The sequence below is a fragment of the Bombyx mori genome, chromosome 5, assembly GCF_030269925.1.
Source record: "Bombyx mori chromosome 5, ASM3026992v2".
Classification (NCBI taxonomy): Eukaryota; Metazoa; Arthropoda; class Insecta; order Lepidoptera; family Bombycidae; genus Bombyx; species Bombyx mori.
This window is the reverse complement of record NC_085111.1, coordinates 17,524,386-17,547,654: the sequence shown is the minus strand read 5'-3', so window position 1 is coordinate 17,547,654 and position 23,269 is coordinate 17,524,386. Positions and strand designations below refer to the sequence as shown.

General features: G+C 38.4%; 2 protein-coding genes across 2 annotated transcripts in view; one reads left to right on the top strand and one right to left on the bottom strand.

Annotated features, from left to right (window-relative positions):
* Nucleotides 1-20,082, top strand: part of LOC101744439 (neurogenic protein big brain) — a 79,171-nt gene extending 59,089 nt beyond the window's left edge. The window contains exons 3-6 of the mRNA XM_038011137.2: nucleotides 8,458-8,653; nucleotides 12,212-12,549; nucleotides 13,739-13,926; nucleotides 14,591-20,082. Of these exons, the coding sequence (XP_037867065.1) occupies nucleotides 8,458-8,653; nucleotides 12,212-12,549; nucleotides 13,739-13,926; nucleotides 14,591-14,721 (853 nt within the window). The 3' untranslated portion in view covers nucleotides 14,722-20,082. The remainder of the gene's footprint in view (nucleotides 1-8,457; nucleotides 8,654-12,211; nucleotides 12,550-13,738; nucleotides 13,927-14,590) is intronic.
* A 2,244-nt stretch (nucleotides 20,083-22,326) lies between these two features.
* On the bottom strand, nucleotides 22,327-23,269 carry LOC101744156 (uncharacterized). The gene has a single exon (XM_004933784.5). The coding sequence runs from the start codon at nucleotides 23,132-23,134 to the stop codon at nucleotides 22,403-22,405; it is 732 nt and encodes a 243-aa protein (XP_004933841.1). The 5' UTR covers nucleotides 23,135-23,269; the 3' UTR covers nucleotides 22,327-22,402.

The window sequence follows — 23,269 nt, the reverse complement described above, 5'->3', positions numbered from 1 at the left end:
TGAGTTGAATTTTTTTTGGGTCACTCGTATATCTGTCAAGCATGTTGTGTTTTTTTTCCCTTATGTTCGTACTGATGGTGTTGTGGGCTAACTTTCTGGATGTTTCTGGTATATCTGCCGAAACAGCAATGTAGGTAGGTGAGCTCACGGACTCTACTTGAGAGAATTTGTTAACGTTAGCTTCAGCAAGAGCAGTGCTTCGCAGAATTTATCACCGGATCGGAATCGCGAACCACTGAGATGATCCAGCATGAAATTCAGTAGGCCTCATTTATATAGGCTCGGTTATGAATTTCTAAAAACATTGAGAACAATTATTTAACATTACTACGTTAGCTTTTAAAAAACTAATCATGTACCAAGATAATTATTGTATCTAAGCTAAAAAGTTATAGAGCAATATTTACACGTGGGCCATAATATAAAGCAATCGAACTTAATTCAAAGATAGTTCATATATTAGGTATGTTAGATGTAATTCTATCGAGCGGCAGTTCAAGTTATCTAAAGTGAGATTTACTGGACGATCGTTTCTGGAATGAACTCCCCTCCACGATGTCTCCTAAACGTTACGACATATCGTCCTCCGATGAAGTTTGATTCAAATCCTCAGCTATAACCGCTTGGCTGTGCCGTTGGCAATGCTGATACGTCCACGAGCGACAGTGGTCAATCATCTTGGGCTGCGGCCCATAGGAGCATATGTGCTCGTCCGCCTACGAAGGCAATAACAAGATTGTAACAAAATAATTGTAATCAGAATTCTGTTATTGTTGATTTAAAGAAACCTATAATTAGCGAGTTTCATTTTTGGAACGAAGTTCCTTATGGGACGATGCGGAGAAGTACCCTAACCGGTAAAAAACGTCCGTAACGTAAGATTTTTATTAGTAATGCACACAGTGTACGACTTAACTTTGTAATAACGTATAAATTAGTAATGCACACAGTGTACGACTTAACTTTGTAATGACATACAAGAAATAACATATTTTTTTATCATTCATTGACCACGATCTCAGAGCATTCGTTTGCGCAATACACTAACTCTTAAGCAAACAACCGTGAATGAAGTGTACCACAATAAGTTCACACGTTACCGAATGACCGCGAAACCTCCAGTTTTATTTTCTTTATACCACGAATAGAACTTAAAATTAATATTTTTATAATAATGAACTTCGTTCCTATCCGGTGTCCTGCGACACCACACATCTTTTTTTTTCATTGAAAGTAACACAACACAATCGAAATAATCGAATATCTAGAATTTTGACGAGTTCGAATCAAGAAACATGATAATAAACAGTATAGTGGGTACATTGACTGAGCGCTACAAACAGAACTTAATTTAGACTTGCGAATGATCAGCGAGAAAGCTCCCGAAGTAGTATAAAGTCAACTGAGAGCTTTCAACTTTGCTATGGTCGAGTAAAGTTTTGAAAAATACATTTCAAAGGAAAGTCGAGACGCAGTGAAAATTACATTTTTTATTAGTTTCTGCTGTTTGACTTTAGCATTCTATTTACATTGGGTTTTATTTAAGTTTCTAAGGCGATATCCATGTTGAGCACTGGTGATCGTACTTCACTTCAATCAGGTTTTAATGATAAAACCTATTGCTATCGACAATTATAAAAAAAAACAGTACTATCCTTAAAACTCACTTTAACATTTATAGGTGTTTATAAATGTTAAAGTGAGTTTTATATTTTTTTTTTTTTTTTTTAAACCTAAAATTTGAATTATATTAGAATTATAACAAATACGTACTTAAGAAATGCTCACAAATGACTTTCGCGGTAAAGGAATAATATTGTGTAATAAAAATTAGAATCGCAATAATTATAGTTTGCGTTATTACTGGTGGTAGGACTTCTTGTGAGTCCGCACGGGTAGGTACCACCACCTTGCCTATTTCTGCCGTGAAGCAGTAATGCGTTTCAGTTTGAAGGGTGGGGCAGTCGTTGTACTGTAAGATTGAGACTTAAAAGTTGTGTTTCAAGGTGGGTGGCGGCATTTACGTTGTGGATGTTTATGCGCTCCGGTACCCACCTAACACCATGTGGGCCGTGAGCTTGACTACCTATCTAAGCCACAAAAAATAAAACTAGAGCTCTTCACAAAAAAATTATGTTATTTAAATGAAATGTAATTCTATACTTATATTAATTAAAGAGCAGTATACATTTCTAATTATTTTTTCTTTCATACTCAAAAAACAGGAGATAAGACATTATTCTTTTTGTACAATTGCTAACACATACCCGAGTTGCAAATGGCATAAGACGTCCGTACATGAGAGCTACGAACTAGAACCATTTGTCAGATCGTATCTATGAGATGGCTTTGTATCGTCTTGAAATGGGTTTAACAACTTCAATGCGTCTAACTTTTATAACTTAACTTTTAACTTTAAGTTTTACACTACTATTCTGAATCGATCCCTGATTATTTTGGCTCAAGCTTAGTCATATTTTATAATTGTCGAGCACTCGCTCTGAGTTCGTTTGTACTTTGGAAATCGTCGTGGCCTAAAGGATAAGTCGCCCGGTGCATTCGTATCAAGCAATGCGACTGCCGGTGTTCGAATCCCGCAGGCTGGTACCAATTTTTCTAATTAAATACGTACTTAACAAATGTCCACGTACGCATTCCACAATGAAGGAATAACACTGTATAATAAAAATGAAATCCGCAAAAAATATATTGGGAAATTAATGGTGTTAGGCGGCCTTGTGACTCCGCCTGGATAGACAGCAATGCCCTGTATCCGTTGTAAGTTTTCTAAGAGGCTGGTCGCATATTAAACAAAGATTTAATGATTTTCTAGACACACAAGCAGATTAACGAACGTTTTTAATCTTCGGTCATTTCATTAAAATTGCCGACTCATTTTGAAGAATAAGCAGGTTCACTTTTATAGACTACTCTAGTACTGATTATTTACTTAAATATTTTTATGTCTATCCACGTCCCGATATTACGGTCGTAATTATATTCAAATTTTTAATTTTATTTTCCCGATTGTTTTTTTCCTTCCTATGCTGGTAGCTTTTGGGACTATGTTAGCGTTGACGAACGAGGAGTTGACCTCACGGGGCTCTAACCTGAGGACGTTGCTAATACTAGCCCTAACAAGAGCAGTGCTTCGCAGAATCTACCACCTGATCGGTTTTGCGACCCACTGAGAAGATCCGGCAAGAAACTCAGTGGGCTGTGTCTGTGGGTTAATTTTCCATATTAATTCGCTGATAGCTTATGAGGCTATTCCAACTATGCTGTGACCGATAGTTGAGCCCACGGGGCTCAACCTGAGAGAATATGCTTACTCTGACCGTAGCAAGAGCAGTGCTTCGCAGAGTCTACCACCGGATCGAAATCGCGACCCACTGAGAAGATCCGGCGAGAAACTCAGTGGGCTGTGTCTATGGTTTAGTTCGCTCGTCGAACTCTTCGTCGTAATCGACAATTTCCACGAGGACGGTGACCTCTGCTTGAAGAGCTTAAAAGTGTTGAAAATGGGTCCAGAGGATCCGACAAGTTATGTTTCGGGAAACGGAAGCTTTGCATTACCTACTTTAATTATAAGCTAGGTAAACAAAACGTTAGGCATTAAATAACTAACACCATTTTGCTGTCATTAATTGCAATTGTGTGTTTATAAACACCACAAAATTCTGTATACTATATACGAGTACTTGTTGGTAATAAAACTTAGTTTGGCTGCCTGTATAAAGTTAAAAACAAATTTAATTAAAACATCATTATAACGCCGAGAAGCTTCTCAGTGAATACTCGTGAGCATTCGCGTTGTGTATCTGCATCGAAAGTTCAGTAGATAAAGAGACTAAGAGTGGAGTGCTTAATATATTTTTACAGACAAAATGCTGGTCTACGCGAACACGAGCTTTTAATGTTTCACTCAACTCTCTTAATTAGCTGTTGATTAAATTAAAAAAGGACAACTTGACGTATTTGTCGAGTCATCGCTTTAAAAGGCGAAAGCAAATAATTTCCTTGGCACCGGGTCGTCGAAAATGGGAGCGAAAGGGGACCGGCCGCCTGGTGTAGTGGTAAGTGACATGGTCACTACACAAGGGGTTCGCGGGTTCGAATCCCGCCAAGGGAAGATATTTGTATGATAAATATAAATGTCTTTTCCAGGGTTATGGATGTATATTAAATATATGTATGTGTATAATAAAAATCTTACATTTATATCCGTTATCAGGTACCTGTAACACAAGTTCTTTACGAACTTATCACTGGAACAGTTAACGTAGCGTGATTGTCAGTAAATATTTATATTTATATTTAAATGCCCATTTCAGGCCCAAAGTGGACTATAGATTAGAGAAAAAATACTCAGTGCACTTTCTTCCACATGAGCGCTACTACAATTTACAATAAGTAGTTTATAAAAAGTAACTCTACTGAAAAAACAAGGTTTTTCATTTTTGCGGGAAAAATATTGCCAGCATCAAAACCTTTTAAGTATTCAGTAAATATTTTAAGTATATAAATAAAACATTATAAGTATTATCTTTTTTTTTATTTAATTTTTTATTGCTTAGTTGGTTGGACGAGCTCACAGCCCTCCTGGTGTTAAGTGGTTACTGGAGCCCATAGACATCTACAACGTAAATGCGCCACCCACCTTGAGATATAAGTTCTAAGGTCTCAGTATAGTTACAACGGCTACCCCACCCTTCAAACCGAAACGCATTATTGCTTCACGGCAGAAATAGGCAGGGCGGTGGTACCTACCCGTGCGGACTCACAAGAGGTCCTACCACCAGTGATTACGCAAATTATAATTTTGCGGGTTTGATTTTTATTACACGATGTTATTCCTTCACCGTGGAAGTCAATCGTGAACATTTGCTAAGTACGTATTTCATTAGAAAAATTGGTACCCGCCTTTTTTTTTTTTTACCGCTGGGGAATCCATTTACGGATACCCGGTCGAGGGGGGTAACGGACCGGGTTATGTCGGACTCCGGCGCCTCCTGAGAGGAAGAAGGGGAGAAGAGAAGAGCCGAGGTGCGGGATTCGAACACCGGTGCATCGCAACAACGAATGCACCGGACGTCTTATCCTTTAGGCCACGACGACTTCTTTAATCTTTAATCAATTGATTTTAATCGATTATAAGCACATAAAATAACATCAAAGCCATACCCATTGGACTTTACTGGTATTGTTTACGTGCTTGTCGTTGGAAGATTTTATAATTAGGTTTTTAGTTACTGTTATCGGTGGCCGAGTTGAGTACGCATCCTTTTGACTCCAGCCCGTTTTTGCCCCGGACGAGTTTTATCTCATCCGACCGATTTTTTTTTTATTTTTTATTGCTTAGATGGGTGGACGAGCTCACGGCCCAAACCTGGTGTTAAGTGGTTACTGGAGCCGATAGACATCTACAACGTAAATGCTGCCACCCACCTTGAGATATAAGTTCTAAGGTCTCAGTATAGTTACAATGGCTGCCCCACCCTTAAAACCGAAACGCATTATTGCTTGTTTTTTCTCTATATACATTCATTTTCTACTTAGTAGATGTTACGTACCCATCCTGTGCATTAAAAAAAATACTCTATATACATTCATCTTCTATATAGTATTATAAATGCTACGTATTAATCCTGTGCATTCATAAAAAAAAAACAAGGATAGAAAAAAAAAACTTGCCAAAACAAAATATAATTAAAATAAAAAGGTCGGATCCATCTATTTCGATATTCTTTGACATCCTCCACCGTTTCAGAGAAGTTACATTCTTTCGTTTTAATTAAAACGGTTCAATTGTGAATGAATTCTCGTGATAAATGAGACTTGGTATAATGCGGGTGCTGATGATAAAGTGTGTTAAAGAAAAAAAAAAGAAATTCCGTTTGCTGGCCAAATGAATTCGGTAAATAAAATCTTATCAACATTTTATTTACTGTTTACAAGAATTGCCTACAGTTATTGTGAGTAATAAGCTCATTTATCAGTAAAAAGTTAAAGCTTAAAAGGCTAAATACTAAAATGGTTCAAAACTCCAAAACTGGACCCTTGTTTGCCCTGGATTCCTTGCCGCTGGGCTAATTCAAGGGTCAGAAGTAGAAAGTATGCTAACAGCTGTCATCAAGCCCACTGAGTTTCTTGCCGGATCTTCTCGGTGGGTCGCGTTTTCGATCCGGTGGTAGATTCTGCGAAGCACTACTCTTGCTAGGGCTAGTGTTAGTAACACTTCCGGTTTGAGCCCCGTGAGCTTACCTACACGTTAGGATTACGCTGACATAGCCTCTCATGACTATCAGCTTAGGTAGGAAAAAAAAGCAGCTGTTGCAGTGTCACTCAGAGGAGGGTCTAACAGCTCAAGAACAGCTACTTCGAGCCTACATCTACTACCGGATCCGGATCGGGACGCATTGAAAAGATCTCGCAGGAAACCGGGATGATTCAATGGGCTGAAACTTAGCGTCGAGCTTTTCATGATAACCTGCGCTGTTGTTAACCAGAGTTGATCGGGAGGAACCGTAAGGACTTGCCTAGGGCGTCGACTGACTCTTACATGAGCAAGTCACCGTCGACGCCATCAGGAGTATAGATAGCGCGGTCACTAGTCACTAGACGAATCGGTCATACTCTAGTAACGCTCTGACCAGAATAAGTCGGAGAAGGTTTGTGGCTGGCATGAATGTACATTACTTTACGCAGTGCAATTATCTTTTTATCCGACTGCCCCTTAGACTTGCTTTTTTCCTCTTATTTTTCAAGCGTGTTCATATCTGTTTGTGTCACAATATCTTAATGGATTTGATTCGCCTAGCTGATAAATCTGATTTTGATGTTGGTAAAAACTCCTGCTAACCACGAATGTTTTACGGCCGTTGTAGAATTATGATGAGATTTTTTTCTGATATAACTGAATGACCTGTTATTTTATCGCAATTTTGTGTACTGTTAAAGCTGTCAATGAAAAATATATATTTCAACTCTTTCTTTTGTTACGCTCTATCGTATATGTTATTAAGCTAAAAACAGAAGAAAAAAAAAGGGTGCGTGTACTTATGTACGCGCGTAAGAAGTTATACTTTATTTTTATTAAATTAATTTCTTTTTTATTTATTAAAATTTTAATCAATTTGAAAAAAAAATCGGTTATACAACATCCTCAAACACGCATATTGGACATCCCTTTTCTTGACATCGTATAAATTCGGTAATTCTCGGTACGGTTCGGAAAGTTCACCTGCGGCTATATTCAGACTCGCCAAGTTACGTCAGTCGTATTGTAATGAGCAATTTCCTGGGCATCGTAAAATTTCACTCTCATCCATTTTTCATAACGCGCCTAAAGAAGTACAACTTCAAAAAACTCAAAGTAGTTTGATCAAGTGTAATAACCTGTACCTACTTCTACAGAGCACAAATTGAAGTAACACTGTTGTTTGTATAAACGTACAGTCGCTCTTTGCTATACGCTGTGTGTTGTGTAACAAATTGGTTCAACCACATCACAACTCGACAATAGCTATTGAGAACGGCTCAATGCAGTTACGTTGTGCCATTTAAGTGTAGCATGTAGGTCTTGATTGAGTTGTTTATTTCTATTTTGAAGTAATAGAAATAAGCAACTCAATTCAAGAGAACTTTTGTTTGTTATTTATATAACATCTTTTGGACGTATATTCAATGTTTTTTTCCTACCTAAGCTGATAGCCCTGAGAGGCTATGTCAGCGTAACCCTAACGTGCAGGTGAGCTCTCGGGGCTCAAACCAGGAGGCGTTGCTCACACTGGCCCCAGCATCAGCAGTGCTTCACAGAATCTACCACCGGATCGGAAACGCGATCCACTGAGAAGATCCGGCAAAGTGGGCATTTAATGTACTGAATGATAAACAACACTATCGTTCTTCGCACCAAGCTTCTTATCGTGATATTTCAACTAAGAAAGAACCAGGGACAAAGTAACCCTGGCTCTAAATCTAAAGGTCTCAAGTATAGTCACAACGACTGACCCGCCCTTCGAACCGAAACGCATTACTGCTTCACGGCAGAAACAGGCAGGGTGGTGGTGTCTATTCGTGCGGACTCACAAGAGGTCTATAAAGGATTGATCGCCGTAGCGAATATAGAATACTTGTTTACTATTAAAATACTTATTTATTAATTACTGTCTTATATCTTATTACACCACACGCCCCACCAAAACAGACAAAAAAAATACATAATATATATTATTATTATTTTTTAATTTAAATACAGTTTTGTTCTATTCTTATGTATATCTTCTTCATTATTATTACGTAAAAATTTTACATTAGGATCCAAATCTTCTATAACGACAAAAGGACCGTGGTATACAGTTTCTAATTTATTTCCTGTTTCATTTTTTATTATTTATCTTATTACACCACAGGTCCTACCACCAGTAAATGATAACATATTGAATTATATTGCAGTGTAAGCGTGCCGGGCTACGGTGGAGGGCTATCAGCGTCGCTGCCGGGCGGCGGCGCGGCGTGGGAGCGACTCGGCACGGAGCTCGTGCTGTCGGCGCTGGTGGCTGCGGCGTATTTTGCCGCGATGGAGCGACGGTGGACCGGAGCCGCCCCCGCCCTCCTGGGAGCGGCCTACTGTGCTGCGAGCTTCGTTTCGGTGCGTTTAAAAGTAAATCTAGAACTGTAGTTGGACTTGGCGGGAACGCGAGAAGATTCACAAGAGGTCCTACCGCATTACGCAAATTATAATTGTGCGGGCTTGATTTTTATTATCCGATGTTATTCCTTCACCGTGGAAGTCAATCGTGAACATTTGTTAAGTACATTAAAAAAATTGGTACCCACCAGCGGGATTCGAACACCGTTGCATTGCCAGATCGAATGCACCGGACGTCTTATTCTTTAGGCCACAACGACTATGATAGGAGGTAGGAATATAGGAGGAGAATTAATAACTCGTAACTATTGTTAATCCGTCAAATTAGCAATACTGACGAGGTCGCATGCACATATCCAATCAATAGTTTTTAATAACTGAAAACTACAAGGGATTATGTAGCTGTTTATTAGATTCAATGGCAAATATCGCACTTTCAATAATTAAAATACTTAAATAATTCCTTAATCCGGACCGTCCATCTACTGAGCAAGAACAATGGTGCATTATCTAAAAGGTCCATCAAGATAAACATCGGCATATCATAAAAAACAAACAGAAAAAGTCTGGTTACAAATATTATGCAATTTCAGAGTATTGAAACCTGCCGTTTAATTTGACCCCAAAGACACAGCCCACTGAGTTTCTCGGCGGATCTTCTCAGTGGATCGCGTTTCCGATCCGGTGGTAGATTCTACGAGGCCCGGCTCTTGCTAGGGGACGTGTTAGCAACGTCGACAGGTTTGAGACCCGTGAGCTCACACGTAGGCAGAAAAAAAAAATTATAACGTATTATTAGATATTTAAATAAACAGCGAGTAGATCAATCAATTTTTTACTGGTGGTTGGATCTCTTGTGAGTCCACACGGGTAGGTACCACCGCCCCGCCTATTTCTGCCGTGAAGCAGTAATGCGTTTCGGTTTGAAGGGTGGGGCAGCCGTTGTGACTATACTGAGACCTTAGAACTGTATCTCAAGGTGTGTGGCGCATTTACGTTGTAGATGTCTATGGGCTCCAGTAACCACTTAACACCAGGTGGGCTGTGAGCTCGTCCACACATCTAAGAAATAAAAAAATAAAAAAAATAAAAATTGTCCATAGATTTGCTTGTAATCAATAGCTATATCAACATAAGGACTATTTATCTAACTGCAAATTCAATGTATGTCCATTTACAGACGAATATAACAAACAAACAAACAAAAAACATCAATCGAAGTCCTTCGAAGGCTTATCTATTCGCTATAAAGGAACACGCAAGACACATAAAACCAGAGAACAATACGTGCGCGTCCTTTCATCTCGCTTCCTGCTTATTGTACGTCAGCTACCTGCCATTGTGGTGGGGCAGCTGACAGAGCATCTGTCGCGCGACATAAATACAGATTCGTGTACTCCTCGTCTTATTTTGATTGCAAAATAAAATAAAAATTTGATGTATGTTCGTAAACATATTGAGGAGTTCCCTAAAAAGTCTGACTTACATAATAGAAGTACTAGGAAGAAACAAGCTTGTTGTGTCGATGAGTAGGTTACATAAGATACGAAATTCATTCGGGTGTTTGTCTGTGCGCCTGTACAACAAAATCCCACAAGGTGCTCAGAGCCTACATATATATTGGTTTAAGAAAACTATTAAATAACATCTGTGCAATACAGCTTACTATAAAGTCGAATAATTATCTAGAAGATTGCACAAAGTGGGAATGAGTTGCTCGCTCCGGGCTTTTCAATATTGCAATATGTGTAACGTTATAATACATCTTGTAAAAATGAATATTTAAAAAAAATAATCTAATATTAAAAAAAAACAAAATGTGTGCAATTCACACGTGGTAGAAATGAAACCTTCCAAAATTAAAATACAATTATCCTAAACGTCTTAAGTATATGTAAAATTTTGTCATTAGTAAATAATTGTAAGGTAGCGCCCTCTGTGAATTGATATTTTAATTTCACGCATAATCCTAAATTAAAATTAACTACAAGAGCTTTCATATACACGTTAGTATTAAAAAATCTCACAGTAGGCGCTGTATTAAATAGTATGTATATTTCTGTCTCATTCTTTGCTGGCTTCATCCTACACATTTTTGTATTTGTGTCTCTTACCTGTCGTTTTTTCCGTTGCATCCGGTTTGAAATCACAACGATTCTAAAGAAGTTTTCACTTCAAAAAAAGACATACCCGCTGAGTTTCTTGCCAGTTCTTCTCAGGACGGAGGCTAGTTCTTGTGAATTGGCGGTAGTTCTTTGGACGTTCAACAAGTGTGTACTTTCATTTATGTTGAATAATTTTTTTTTGATTTGATTTGAAATGTAATTCGTAAATGTATAAAATAGTTTTAATGGTCTAGATTGTAGTTTTTTGTGTAAGACACTAAACTGAGTTGATATTGACAAATGCTTGTATTTAGAAATTCTTAATTTTAATTTGTTCAGATTAATTAAATTCCAATATCAATTTCGTGATAGCTCCAGTAGTTGTTGTGTTGGAGTGTTTTTTAATGAGGATCATTTGTTCCCCGCTTTATCATTCGTGTCTATTATGAGTAGTTCCCCTTGATACTCACGAAAAGAATATGTATTTATTAATACTAGAGGTCCCGCAGTAGTCGAAATTCGACTATAATTAATTGGAATTGTAAGTTTGTACACTATTATAATTTTATTAATACTTCTATAATCACAAATTTCGCCTAGACTACACTATAAAAATATTACCAAAGGCAAACCTATTTAATCTCTATTCTCAATTTTACAACAGACGCCAAGAACAAAAGTTTGACAATAAATAGTATGCATGCGTGTGTGCGTCAAATACATGGTATTTGATGTTTGGATGTTTGTTTGATGATGGATACATATTTTATGCATTATTTAAAAAAAAAATTAGCATTGTGAACTTCTCTATATTCTCTATAAGTGTGGAAAATTTCATACTCCTCCGTCCGCGCAATTTTCGTAAAAAGGGATACAAAGTTTTTGCTTCACGTATTAATATATAGATTGAAATTGCATTAATTGATATTTATTTGTGTAGTAAGAAAATGTTATGTCACTAACCAACGAATAGTTTACATCGTAAATACTTCGCAATGTATTAAATCAAAGGAACAGACAATTTAACACATTACTTAACTTTGAATTTCTTTTCTTCCGTTGAAAGATCTATAGCTACAAAACCAATATTATTTTCGCTAAACACTTTATGGGATGCAGTAAATGTTGTATTACTTACTTACTATTACTTGTTCGAAGTTTTAGACAGAAAGACGAATTCACCTGGTATTAAGGGTTTTCCGATATCCCATCCACATGGACTCTTCATCCAAGTCTCATTGTTATTGTTATTTGCATTTATTGGTGAATGAGTCCACTAGTAGAGTTGAGCATTGTGTTATGTAACAAATATCTCACCCCCACCCTTTAAACCGGAGCGACTGACTACTTCGCAGCAGAAATAGACAGGATTGTGGTATCTACCCGTGCTAGCTCACAATACGTTCCAGTAAAATAACTATCAGCCTTTTAGCAAAATATGATTATGTTACAGATGCCATCATTGAATCCGGCGCGGTCACTGGGACCATCGTTTGTCCTGTCACGGTGGGAGAGCCACTGGGTGTGCTGGGTGGGGGGTCTCGGTGGGGGAGTAGCCAGTGCGCTTCTTCACGAGTGGGGCAGCCGAAAACGCCGCACGTCCTCCTCGCGGGCCTCAACACCACGAGATCTGGACGAGCTGGACAAACCCGTGTTCCCTTCTGCCCATCATCATTACCGGCCGTCGTATTGCGCTGCAGCTCCTCGACCAGACACGGCGGAGCCTTTGTATTCTGGAACTAAGTCTCTGTACTGCCGATCACCGCCGCCCGCTAGACATGCTTTGCACAGGTATATATTGACAACAACTCTAAAATAAGTTTTATTTATTTATTAATTCTAGATGATTTTAAGACTAATTTTTAAGTTGTTTCATACTCGTCGAATTCACTGGTGGTAGGATCTCTTGTGAGTCCGCACGGGTAGGTACCACCGCCCTGCCTATTTCTGCCGTGAAGCAGTAATGCGTTTCGGTTTGAAGGGTGGGGTAGCCGTTGTAACTGTAACTTTACTGAGACCTTAGAACTTATATTTCAAGGTGGGTGGCGCATTTACGTTGTAGATGTCTATGGGCTCCAGTAACCACTTACCACCAGGTGGGCTGTGAGCTCGTCCAACCATCTAAGCAATAAAAAAAGAATTCTTCAAAGGCTCGAAACCTAATCCCTTACATCAGCTCGCTAAGTTTCTCGCCAGATCCTCTCAGCGGGTCGCGATTCGGATCCGGTAGTAGATGCATTATCGACGCAGCTGCTTCTGAGCTGCTAGATCACGGCGTTGAGACAGCTGTTAGTTAATCCCACTAATCCCACCCCGTAATGTGGTTGCTGTAGTTACCCACCATAATGTTAATGTGCCCAGACAGCTCGTGTCATAAGGTCGGAGTTTCATTTGCTAGGCCTAATGCAATGGCTGACCCAGTTTTAAAACTGAAATGTAGAAATGCTTCCCGATGGTCCTTATCTCTCCCGGTTTATAAAATAGAGATATATAAACTTTAAAACTTTTTGTAATTATTAATCAGATTATTTCGAATTGAGAACCTCCTTTTATATATGACGGAGTGACTGGTTCCATGGTGTTTATATAAAATAATGCGATGCTGACGTCATTCTCTTCATCATTATTATTGCCTTGCAAAGTGACAGTAATTAAGGCTCACTTTTCAAATGAATTCTACTTATTTCATTTCAAGGGTACAAGGATAACAACAGTGAGCTCCGCCTCGTTCGGCTGCTCGAGCCGGAATGTTTTGTGCGACAATAGTAACTCGTATTTATCGTGGAAAGTGAGGGTAGCTTAGTCATGAATTCTCTTGAATACCATCTTAAACAGTTGTTGACATTCGTAACATTCAAGAAATACTTTAAATTTAGTTAAATATAATATAGTGACGTTGCGCCGACATATATAATATAGTGTTTATATAGTGTATATATATAGTGATGGTAGTTGTTGTAATGTTGTACGTGCGTTCCAGGTCGCAGTCGGTGTACAGTAAAGGCAGTTCGGCGACGAGCGGCGTGGCGAGCGCGGCTGCGGCGCCCCCCGCCCCGCTGCCGCTGCGCGCCCCCGCCCCGCACGCACACACGCACAACCAGAACGCGCAGAACGCACAGCGGGATCCCCCTTACGGCGCCGCCAACGGAATCAGACCCGGACCCGCAGGTTTGTTTTTGCTCATCTTCCTTCCGCCTCGAAGAGTACTGTTACGCGCTGTGGTTCGGGATAAATAAAATTCTAGCGGAGTACAACTAAAAACTGTATTCAACACTTAAAACACTCAACAAACGCTTTAAAATCGATACCACATCCCTAGAATTATCGAGAATATTCCACACATCTCTAGTATTGTTTCCGCTATCTGACAAAGATGGCGTTGTACTTCTCGAGCATTCTAGGTGCTAACCTAAATTGGAATTAGGAATAGAAGTGTGGAATATTCTTGATAATTCTTTCGATTCTATCTAGGCTACTAGATCCTTCGATATTCGTTCGACTATTCGGCGATAGATGGCGTTACTCCTACCGGCGTAACAGTACGATACACAGTATACGTACTAAACTGAATATTCAGGTTTTGGATAGTCGAATTGGTTTTGAAATTACATTTTTTTATGACATGACCTTAAAACATTAGAGACCTTCGAGCTTAGATCTCAAGGTAGGTGGCGGCATTTGCGTTGTAGATGTCTATGGGTACCAGTAACCGCTTAACACCAGGTGGGCTGTGAGCCCGTCCAACCATCTAAGCACTAAAAAAATAAAAAAAAACTTCGTTATTCATTTATCTTTACTAAAACAAAAACTGAAGTGTCGAAATGGTTTACAGGCGCCGCTGTCACAGAACGCCGCGATTCGATGTACGGAGTTCGTCGTCCGGAGGATAACGCGTACGGCACGTACTCGCGAACGCACGCGAACGCGCTCGCGTACCGGCACACGCACGGCGAACACTACTAGCGTTCGGCCGAGCGGCACAACATTGCGCTGCTCTTCGACGTCTGAACTGTGTCAAGTACATTTACAAGTTCAATTGTGCTTTTTATTTGGTAGTTCAATCGCTACGTTTGAATTTGATGACGAATTTCTCGTTAATTCGAAATCACGGTAAAAGTGAAACTTTTTATTGTTTTAGTGATAAACAACATTTACATTAAACACTGACAAAAACAAACAAAATAGCGTGGAGCACTGTTACAAATGAGTAATAGTCTATACACTACACGGTCAGCTGCTGCGAACTATAGGCGCCGCCATATTGACCTTGGCTGCTGTGACGAACGCCTTTTACTTTATCCCTACTCCGCGGCCGACCGTCACGCAACATGCAACACACAGACGAAAAAGTTTGAGACGATGTAATAAATGTTTCACTTTAATAAATACTTTGACGGAACAATGAGTAAAACGCCTAGCAGCTATCATTGCGTATTTGTAATCTAGAATTACTACGAGTATAATACTAATATATAATACTAGTGTTTCTAGTATTATTTATATATAAATAAAAAATTGGAGTGTCCGTTTGTAATATTGAAATAACCGCTTTTTACATGCATATGAATACGATACATACAATAAAAATAACATTTTTTACAATTTTTGTCTGACTGTTTGTTCTGGCTAATCTCTGGAGCAGCTGGACCGATTTTGACGAGACTCACTAATAGGTAGCTGATGATATAAGGAGTAACTTAGGCTATTTTTTTAGATTAGCTTCGCCCCGCGGCGTAACCCGCGGTACGACAATAACCGCGGGTAACATCGCGAGACTCAGCTAGTCGATAATAAAACAAAATCGATTTAAAATAATGATTTATCAGAGTTGATGATCTTTATATTCCGAAAAAAACGTTCAGGAATTATTTAAGATTGATGAAATTGTAAATATTAGTTTATTAAGACCTATAATATATTATTTTAATAAGGCCGCAGTCGTGAACTGTATATATGCATAACTACAAGTACTAATACAAATGTCAAAGTAAGAACGCCTTGACATTGATATTCTGTTTCCGGATTCGCAGACACGAAATTACTGTTTTTTTTTTAAATTCATATTACATTATTTCAAATTTTTCGAATTCCTTACGGTTTTCGTAGGAAAATATCGATTTTAATGAAAAATAATTTTAATTACGCCTCAGTGTTTTGAATTATATAGCGCCGCCATCTTGTTAATTGTAATTAATGGCGGCTCATTGATGAAAACGTGTGGCAGCTGATGCTGATTAGAATTAGCCTCTGTCAAATATAATAACAAACAAAACAGACGACGTGTCATCATCAGATGAGTATTTCTTAAACTAGTATGTGAATATTTGTTGAAGTAGCGATATTTCAGAGTAGATACGATAAATTATATATATAATTATACTGGTGGTAGGACCTCTTGTGAGTCCGCGCGGGTAGGTTCCACCGCCCTGCCTATTTCTGCCGTGAAGCAGTAATGCGTTTCGTTTGAAGGGTGGGGTAGCTGTTGTAACTATACTTGAGACCTTAGAACTTACATTTCAAGGTGGGTGGCGCATTTACGTTGTAGATTTCTATGGGCTCCAGTAATTCCTCAAAACCAGGTGGGCTCTGAGCTCGTCTACCCACCTAAACAATAAAAATAATAATCATAAAGACGCCTGTGTGCTTAGTGCGAGTTTTTTAACTTCTAGAATTTTGGAATAGAGCCCCTACCATTAGCGCCTCTAGGGGCGCTGTTCCAACTCCATACAAATTTGAGTTAAATTTTACGTGATTGAGAAGTTAAAAAGCTCACACTAAGCACACAGATGTACTATGTGTTATGTATCTTTATATATATAATTCTACTGTACGTGTGTATGTCACTGAACTCCTAAACGGCTGGACCGATTTGAATGTTTTTTTTTTGTATGCGTTTGGATGGCCCCTGGATATTTTAGATTCAGAAACCAGCCCGGCAGATGGCCCTGCAGTCGATATCTAGGTTATTTATCCATACTGCAACTAAACAGCTGGATCGACTTGAATTAATTTTTGTGTATGCATTCATTCATTCATTTCATTCATTTTGTGTTTGCAGGACAAAGTCTAACGGTTCCGCTAGTTTATTTATGTGTGTATAAATTAGACAATTATATTAGATTCATAAGAAACTTAGTTAAAGTAATTCGTAATTGTATTAATCAAAGTTTTGGAACATTAATTAGAATGTATATATTTTATATTTGAAAAGTTGATTGTAATCACACTTTAACCACTGACATTTGATATTTAAAAATATTGCGACTACTAAATTTTACTATTTACATGCTTTATGGTACACTTTATGGTAGGCAGCGACTTGGTTGTGCCCCTGACATGGCTGAAGTCCATGAGCGACGGTAAGCATTTACCATCAGGTGGGTCGGATGCTCGTCTGCCTACATTGGCAACAATTTTATGTACGACTGTACTGCAAGATGTTAACTTTCAAAAATAACTCGCTGTTTGCAGTTGGACACTTATTTGTTTATTTTATTTCTATTGCCCTTGTAGGCAGACGAGCATACGGCCCACCTGATGGTGAGTGGTTACCGTCGCCCATGGACTTTAGCAATGCCAAGGGCAGAGTAAAGCTGCTGCCTACTGATTATTCAAATTGTCCTCTATACAAGGCGATCCTACTTACTTCTATCTTCATAGTGTTGAAGTCGATAAGGACGACGTTCTGTTACGTACAAACAAACGTACCGAACGTTTTGATGTATGTTTAATATGTAAATAATCTCAACTAGCGATATTTATTAAAAGTATCTTAAATCTTCACATTTTGGCTAAACGGACCAAATAGTTGCCAAATACTTTTTATATATATACATATTTTAAATTAAGTAAATTTAACATTTAATTGTGCCATAATTATGCCACAAATATATTTTACAGTTGTTGTATTTAGGCTGTATTCGTTTGTAAGCATGATGTAAGTTTGACGCGGGAACTTCTAAAATTAAGATGGCCTGTGGTATCTATGTACCGGCAGTACGTAGCACTGTGTCTAAATAAAAAACCGTGCGCGTGGAACTTGGTCCACGTGAATGAAGTGAAACTTCTTTTTCGAAGTGTAGTGATTGGGGTTTTCCTCATTTTTCATCCTTAAATCAGATTGCTATTGTAGTAGGGAATGCTGTGTATAAGAGATGCGACATCTTCAACATTATATTTTAAATTATAGATAGAAAATTAAATATACATATATTTTTAAATACTTCATTAAAATATTGGAAAAATAAATATATACATTTTTAAAATACTTTATTAAAATATTAGACGCTACTCGTTGCTATTTTTTTTATTTTTTTTTTTATTGCTTAGATGTGTGGACGAGCTCACAGCCCACCTGGTGTTAAGTGGTTACTGGAGCCCATAGACATCTACAACGTAAATGCGCCACACACCTTGAGATATAGTTCTAAGGTCTCAGTATAGTCACAACGGCTGCCTCACCCTTCAAACCGAAACGCATTACTGCTTCACGGCAGAAATAGGCGGGGCGGTGGTACCTACCCGCGCGGACTCACAAGAGGTCCTACCACCAGTAAAAACGGCGGCTAACGGTCGCGCTGGCCTGTATCAGGTAAACTATGCGCGAGCGTTCCAGTGCCACGCATTCACTCTCGCTCTGTCTCTTTCTATTCCACGGTAGCGTTAAACGTTTAACGCAACCTTGTTGGAAGTCGCATTAGAAGTTTCACTTCACAAATTAATTGCATTAAGAACTGCACTTAACGTATTAATGCAGGTTTTTCTTTCGTTGAGATTGTATAAAGGTTTTTTGTAATATCTTCGACACAATGAAACCGCTTTGTATAAATGAAGCGCTCTCGTTGGCATATATGAGTCGACTATTATCAAAGCCGGCAATGTGACTTTTGGACAATTATTGGTAAATCAGAAAAACGAATTAATGACTTTGTATTCCATTGGCAGTCACAAAACTCTTCTGAACGACATCTTAGATAAATAACAGGTTAACTATTAACCTTTATTTAATGCAGGTTCTGAACCGTATTCTTTGAAGGAGACGATTATATTCAAATCAATCTGTATTGACATATCAATTTTTTTTTTTTTGTCCAAATGCACAGAATGCCACCTTTGATAATAGACGACTCATATATACAAAAAAAAAATAGATTTTTTTGTTGAAAATAAAAATCAGTTTGATACATAAAAAAAGACTTATTAATGTAGCGCGTACTGTAAATAATGTAATAAGATAACTGTTTATCAAGTTAATAAAAATATATTCTACAATAACATAATATTTAAATAATAATCTCGAATGTTCGTATTTTCGCGAGAGTATCGTTTCGACTTTAAATAGCTTGATATATTGTTGTTAACTAAAAGTAAAGTCATTTTGTAGGAAGTCAAGAACTTTCAGCAATAGATTAAGCTTCGAAGAATAGTTCAAACGAGATGTTACAGTGAATAACTTCTTATTTTGTAAATATTGTAAGACGATTGTTTCTTTGAGCAGCTCGCGCGCTTCTTATATTTATTTATATTACATTTCGTGCCATAAAAATACGAGGAGCGTGTTCTATGTTCTAATTATAATTTCATGTGTGCTCACATCGCATTACACGACAATGCTAGAGTTGAAATTGACCAATTCTTCTAAGTGAATGTGTTCTTAATACGTGGTAACAAATTCTTGTAATTACTGATAGTGGAACCTTTTGTGAGTACGCATGGGTAGGTACCACCACCCTACCTACTTCTGCCGTGAAGCAGTAATGCGTTTCGGTTTTTAAGAAGGGGCAGCCATTGTAACTATACTGAGACCTCAGAACTTATATCTCAAGGTGGGTGGCGTACGTTGTAGATGTCTATGGGCTCCAGTAACTACTTAACACCAGAAGGGCTGTAGCTCGTCCACCCATCTAAACAATAAAAAAACAATGGCGTAATGTGATGGTGCGCGGACGCGGAATAGGTACCACCTCTGATGGACACCAGCGCCCCCGGCTGAGGGCTCCGGTGGCTTTACGCCAGATGTCCTACACGTCCGATCGTCAATCAACAACGATAAAAAACGATTGTATATTGCGCTGCGGACGATAAGTAATGCCGGTCTTACTCAACTTTGGATAGCTCAAAATGCGCCAAGAACTGTAACTAACAAATGTTTTGACGTTTTTCAGTATTGTAATTGAAGTTACACTTCGCAGTTGTCCGAAGTGAATCTTCACGTCATCTAATCTTCCTTTGTAGATAAAATTCTCATTTTTTTTTACGTTGTATTATATATTACAATATATTGATCCTAATTAAGCAAGTTTACATTAAAGTTCTGAATATGTGTTTCGGTATTTTTTTTATATCTCATTCCTTTAAATTTTAAAATATCAATATTGTGTACACTTTTCATCACTCTTGTTCACCGATGAAAATGCTTTCATAGATTTGACTGTGTGAAGTTGCCTCGCCCACACCCGTTATAAAGGCAAACTTGATTTTTTTTCTTACCTAATCTACCTTACCAATTCCTTCTTATTCTTGCCTATTCCTACCCATTGCTGGTAGCCTAAGAGGCTATTCCAGCGTCACGCGGACGGGTGGGTCAGATTACGAACTCAACTTGAGAGAATCTTCCAACATTAGCCCTAGCAAGAGCAGTGCTTCGCAGAACCTACCATCAGATCGGAGCCTGACCCACAGAGATATATTATCTTGTTACGGCCTGCTTGATGGTGAATGGTTACCATCGCTCATGGACTTCAGCAATGCCACGAGCTGAGACAAGCCGCTGCCTACGATTTAATACTCTCCACAAGCCACGTTTGAAGAAGGACATGTCATAGCGCTCAGAAAGAATCGTGGAGGGGAGCTCATTCCAAAGCCGGATGGTAAGTCGCAAAAAAGCTTAGCTTAGTCTGCTAAAAAGTGATTATTCAATACTATCGATATTTTTTTCTTGTGGGGACCTCATACTATTATATTAAAAAAAGTTATCCTTCATTGCTATATTACTCTAACTAACAACAAACTTGAATGTGTGTATTTTTTATTTATTTATTGCCCCTGTATGCAGTCTTGCATACGGCCCACCTGATGGTGAGTGGTTACCGCCGCCCATGGACTTCAGCAATGCCAGGGGCAGAGTCAAGCCGCTGCCTATCTACCGTAAAAGAGTAAATAAAAATAAAGTGATCAGTAGCGACCTCTCTCAGTTACAAAGTAAAAAATCAAGTTAAATGAAGCGACATCTATGTCTCGGTTAGCAAGGCTACTTCACTTACGCAAATAATTACTAGATGGCGCTATACGAATTTAAATTTTAATTGTTAAATTCTATGGTTTTGGTAAGAGTTCGGCATTCTTTACGATCGTAGGAAAGTTTGAAAAAACATTATATAAAATATTTAGATAGAATCTGCTATTCGTTACGGTATACAGGCAAGGTTATACGCCACAGTTCATAATACAGTTCATAATGTGGAAATAATAATAAATACATAATCATAAACACACACACGTACGTACTATATTCTTACAGATCGTTCTTCCTGGTTAACTTTCTTTATCTGGTGACCTAGCACTGAACCACTGACTTTTGTAACACAGGTTTTTCCTAGCATAAAAGTCAGGGAATATTGTTATTGTATACCTCATAAAAAAAGCCATGTATATTATTATACTAGTGTTAAGTATTTTTGTACGTGTTTGTATTTTAAGAGGCTTGAATAAATATTATTATTATAATTATTATTATAAGTAGGTACCTCTTCCATTACCCGTAATAGCTGTTTAATCAATTCTATTTCCTTCTCCCTTGCAAATTCATTCTAATCTCTGCCACATTCTTATTTCTTTTAACTTTTGGTACTAATTTTACTGGTGGTAGGACCTCTTGTGAGTCTGCACGGGTAGGTACCACCACCCTGTCTGTTTCTGCCCTGAAGCAGTAATTCGTTTAGGTTTGAAGGGTGGGGGCAGTCGTTTTAACTATACTGAGACCTTAGAACTCATATCTAAAGGTGGGTGGCGGCATTTACGTTGTAGATGTATGTATGTCTATGGGCTCCGGTAACCACTTAATACCAGGTGGGCTGTGAGCTCCTCCACCCATCTAAGAAAAAAATGAATAAATAAAATGAATAATGTTTGAACATAATTGACGTCAAATCATGTCTCAAGCCAGTGTCAGTCTTATACGGAGGTCTTTGAGTTTATTTGTCTTTTTACTCAAAAAAATTGCAATAACAACATGACAAGTAAAAGAAAACTAATTTAAAATAATATTTATTAGTAAAACCCGACCTGGCTCCGCTTTGATTGTAAGAAAAATACATATCAACGCTTGAAAGGCAAACGTGACTAAGCAACAATGCGTGAACTTTACAGTAGACTAATTTAAAGTTGAAATACCTGAAAAAAATTATATTTTAACGAATCTAGCTGTAGGATTGAAATGATTTTAATAGACCTAGAAATATATATTTTTTGCGCATCGAATATGGTTATTGCTTATCATTTATGTACAAATCAGTTATTGTCGCTTAGTCCCGTTTGCCTTTCAAGCGTCGATATAGAGAATAAACACAATTAAACATTAATTTTATTTATTACGTATTGATTCAAAACAATGTGGCACACGAAACATGTCAGAAACGTATTTTTTCTAGAAGACTTCTGGTTCGTTGTGATCTGCTGCGTCCAATTGATTAGACTCCGGTATAGGTCGCGGCGAGGTGGAGTTCTCGAAGTGGTCTCTTATTATCTTCTGTACATTGCTGTTCTGTAGCGCATACCTCACGTCGAGATCTAACACGTAGTCTACGTCAGACTTAGGTATCGTGACTAACGAATTATTGTAATCAGTTCCGCAATTAAATAATTCTTCGGGATCGGAATTGACGTATTTGAAACGGATTATTAGTTCCTGGCCGTCGTACATCCAGTATCCTCTAGAAACATCAACTAATTTCGACAGCCTCCGGATTTCGGTGTAAGGCTTCGCCGGCGGATTTCTCCGTGCGATTATATACACGTATCTGTATCTGCTTTTGACGACGATGTTGTCAGCTTTCACTCCGGTCAGCGGTACGAAGATATTGTAGCTCTGGATCCCGAACATTTCACGGGTTTCGGAATTTTCATTTTCATTGCACAGCTTTCGCAGATGATCGTCGATTTGCTTCAGGTCCCTGCTCAGGTCATCGATGAGCTCTTTGTTTTGATTCTCTCCGTACTTGTCGTAGTCGGGGCGTTCTGGCTGCCTCCCCCCTTTGCAGCCGAGCTTACCACCATGACGGCACTTGCTGGGCTTCTCGTGACGACATTTATGGGAACGCCCGTGGTGGCAACACGCTACGATAGTTAAAAGAGTCAGAAATAGTAAGAGTTTGAACATTGTGCGATCGCTCCGAATGTTCCGTTCGAACTAATTGAACATGAATCTTAACGCCAGATAAACAAGGGTCTAATGTCAAGGCTTCCAAACGCTATCACTCTCATGTTACGGTCAACAATATTTATCTAACTAGTT

Bases quoted from the DNA above. Each gene is read 5' to 3' on its own strand.
- LOC101744156 (XM_004933784.5), bottom strand. From the start codon at position 23,134: ATGTTCAAACTCTTACTATTTCTGACTCTTTTAACTATCGTAGCGTGT.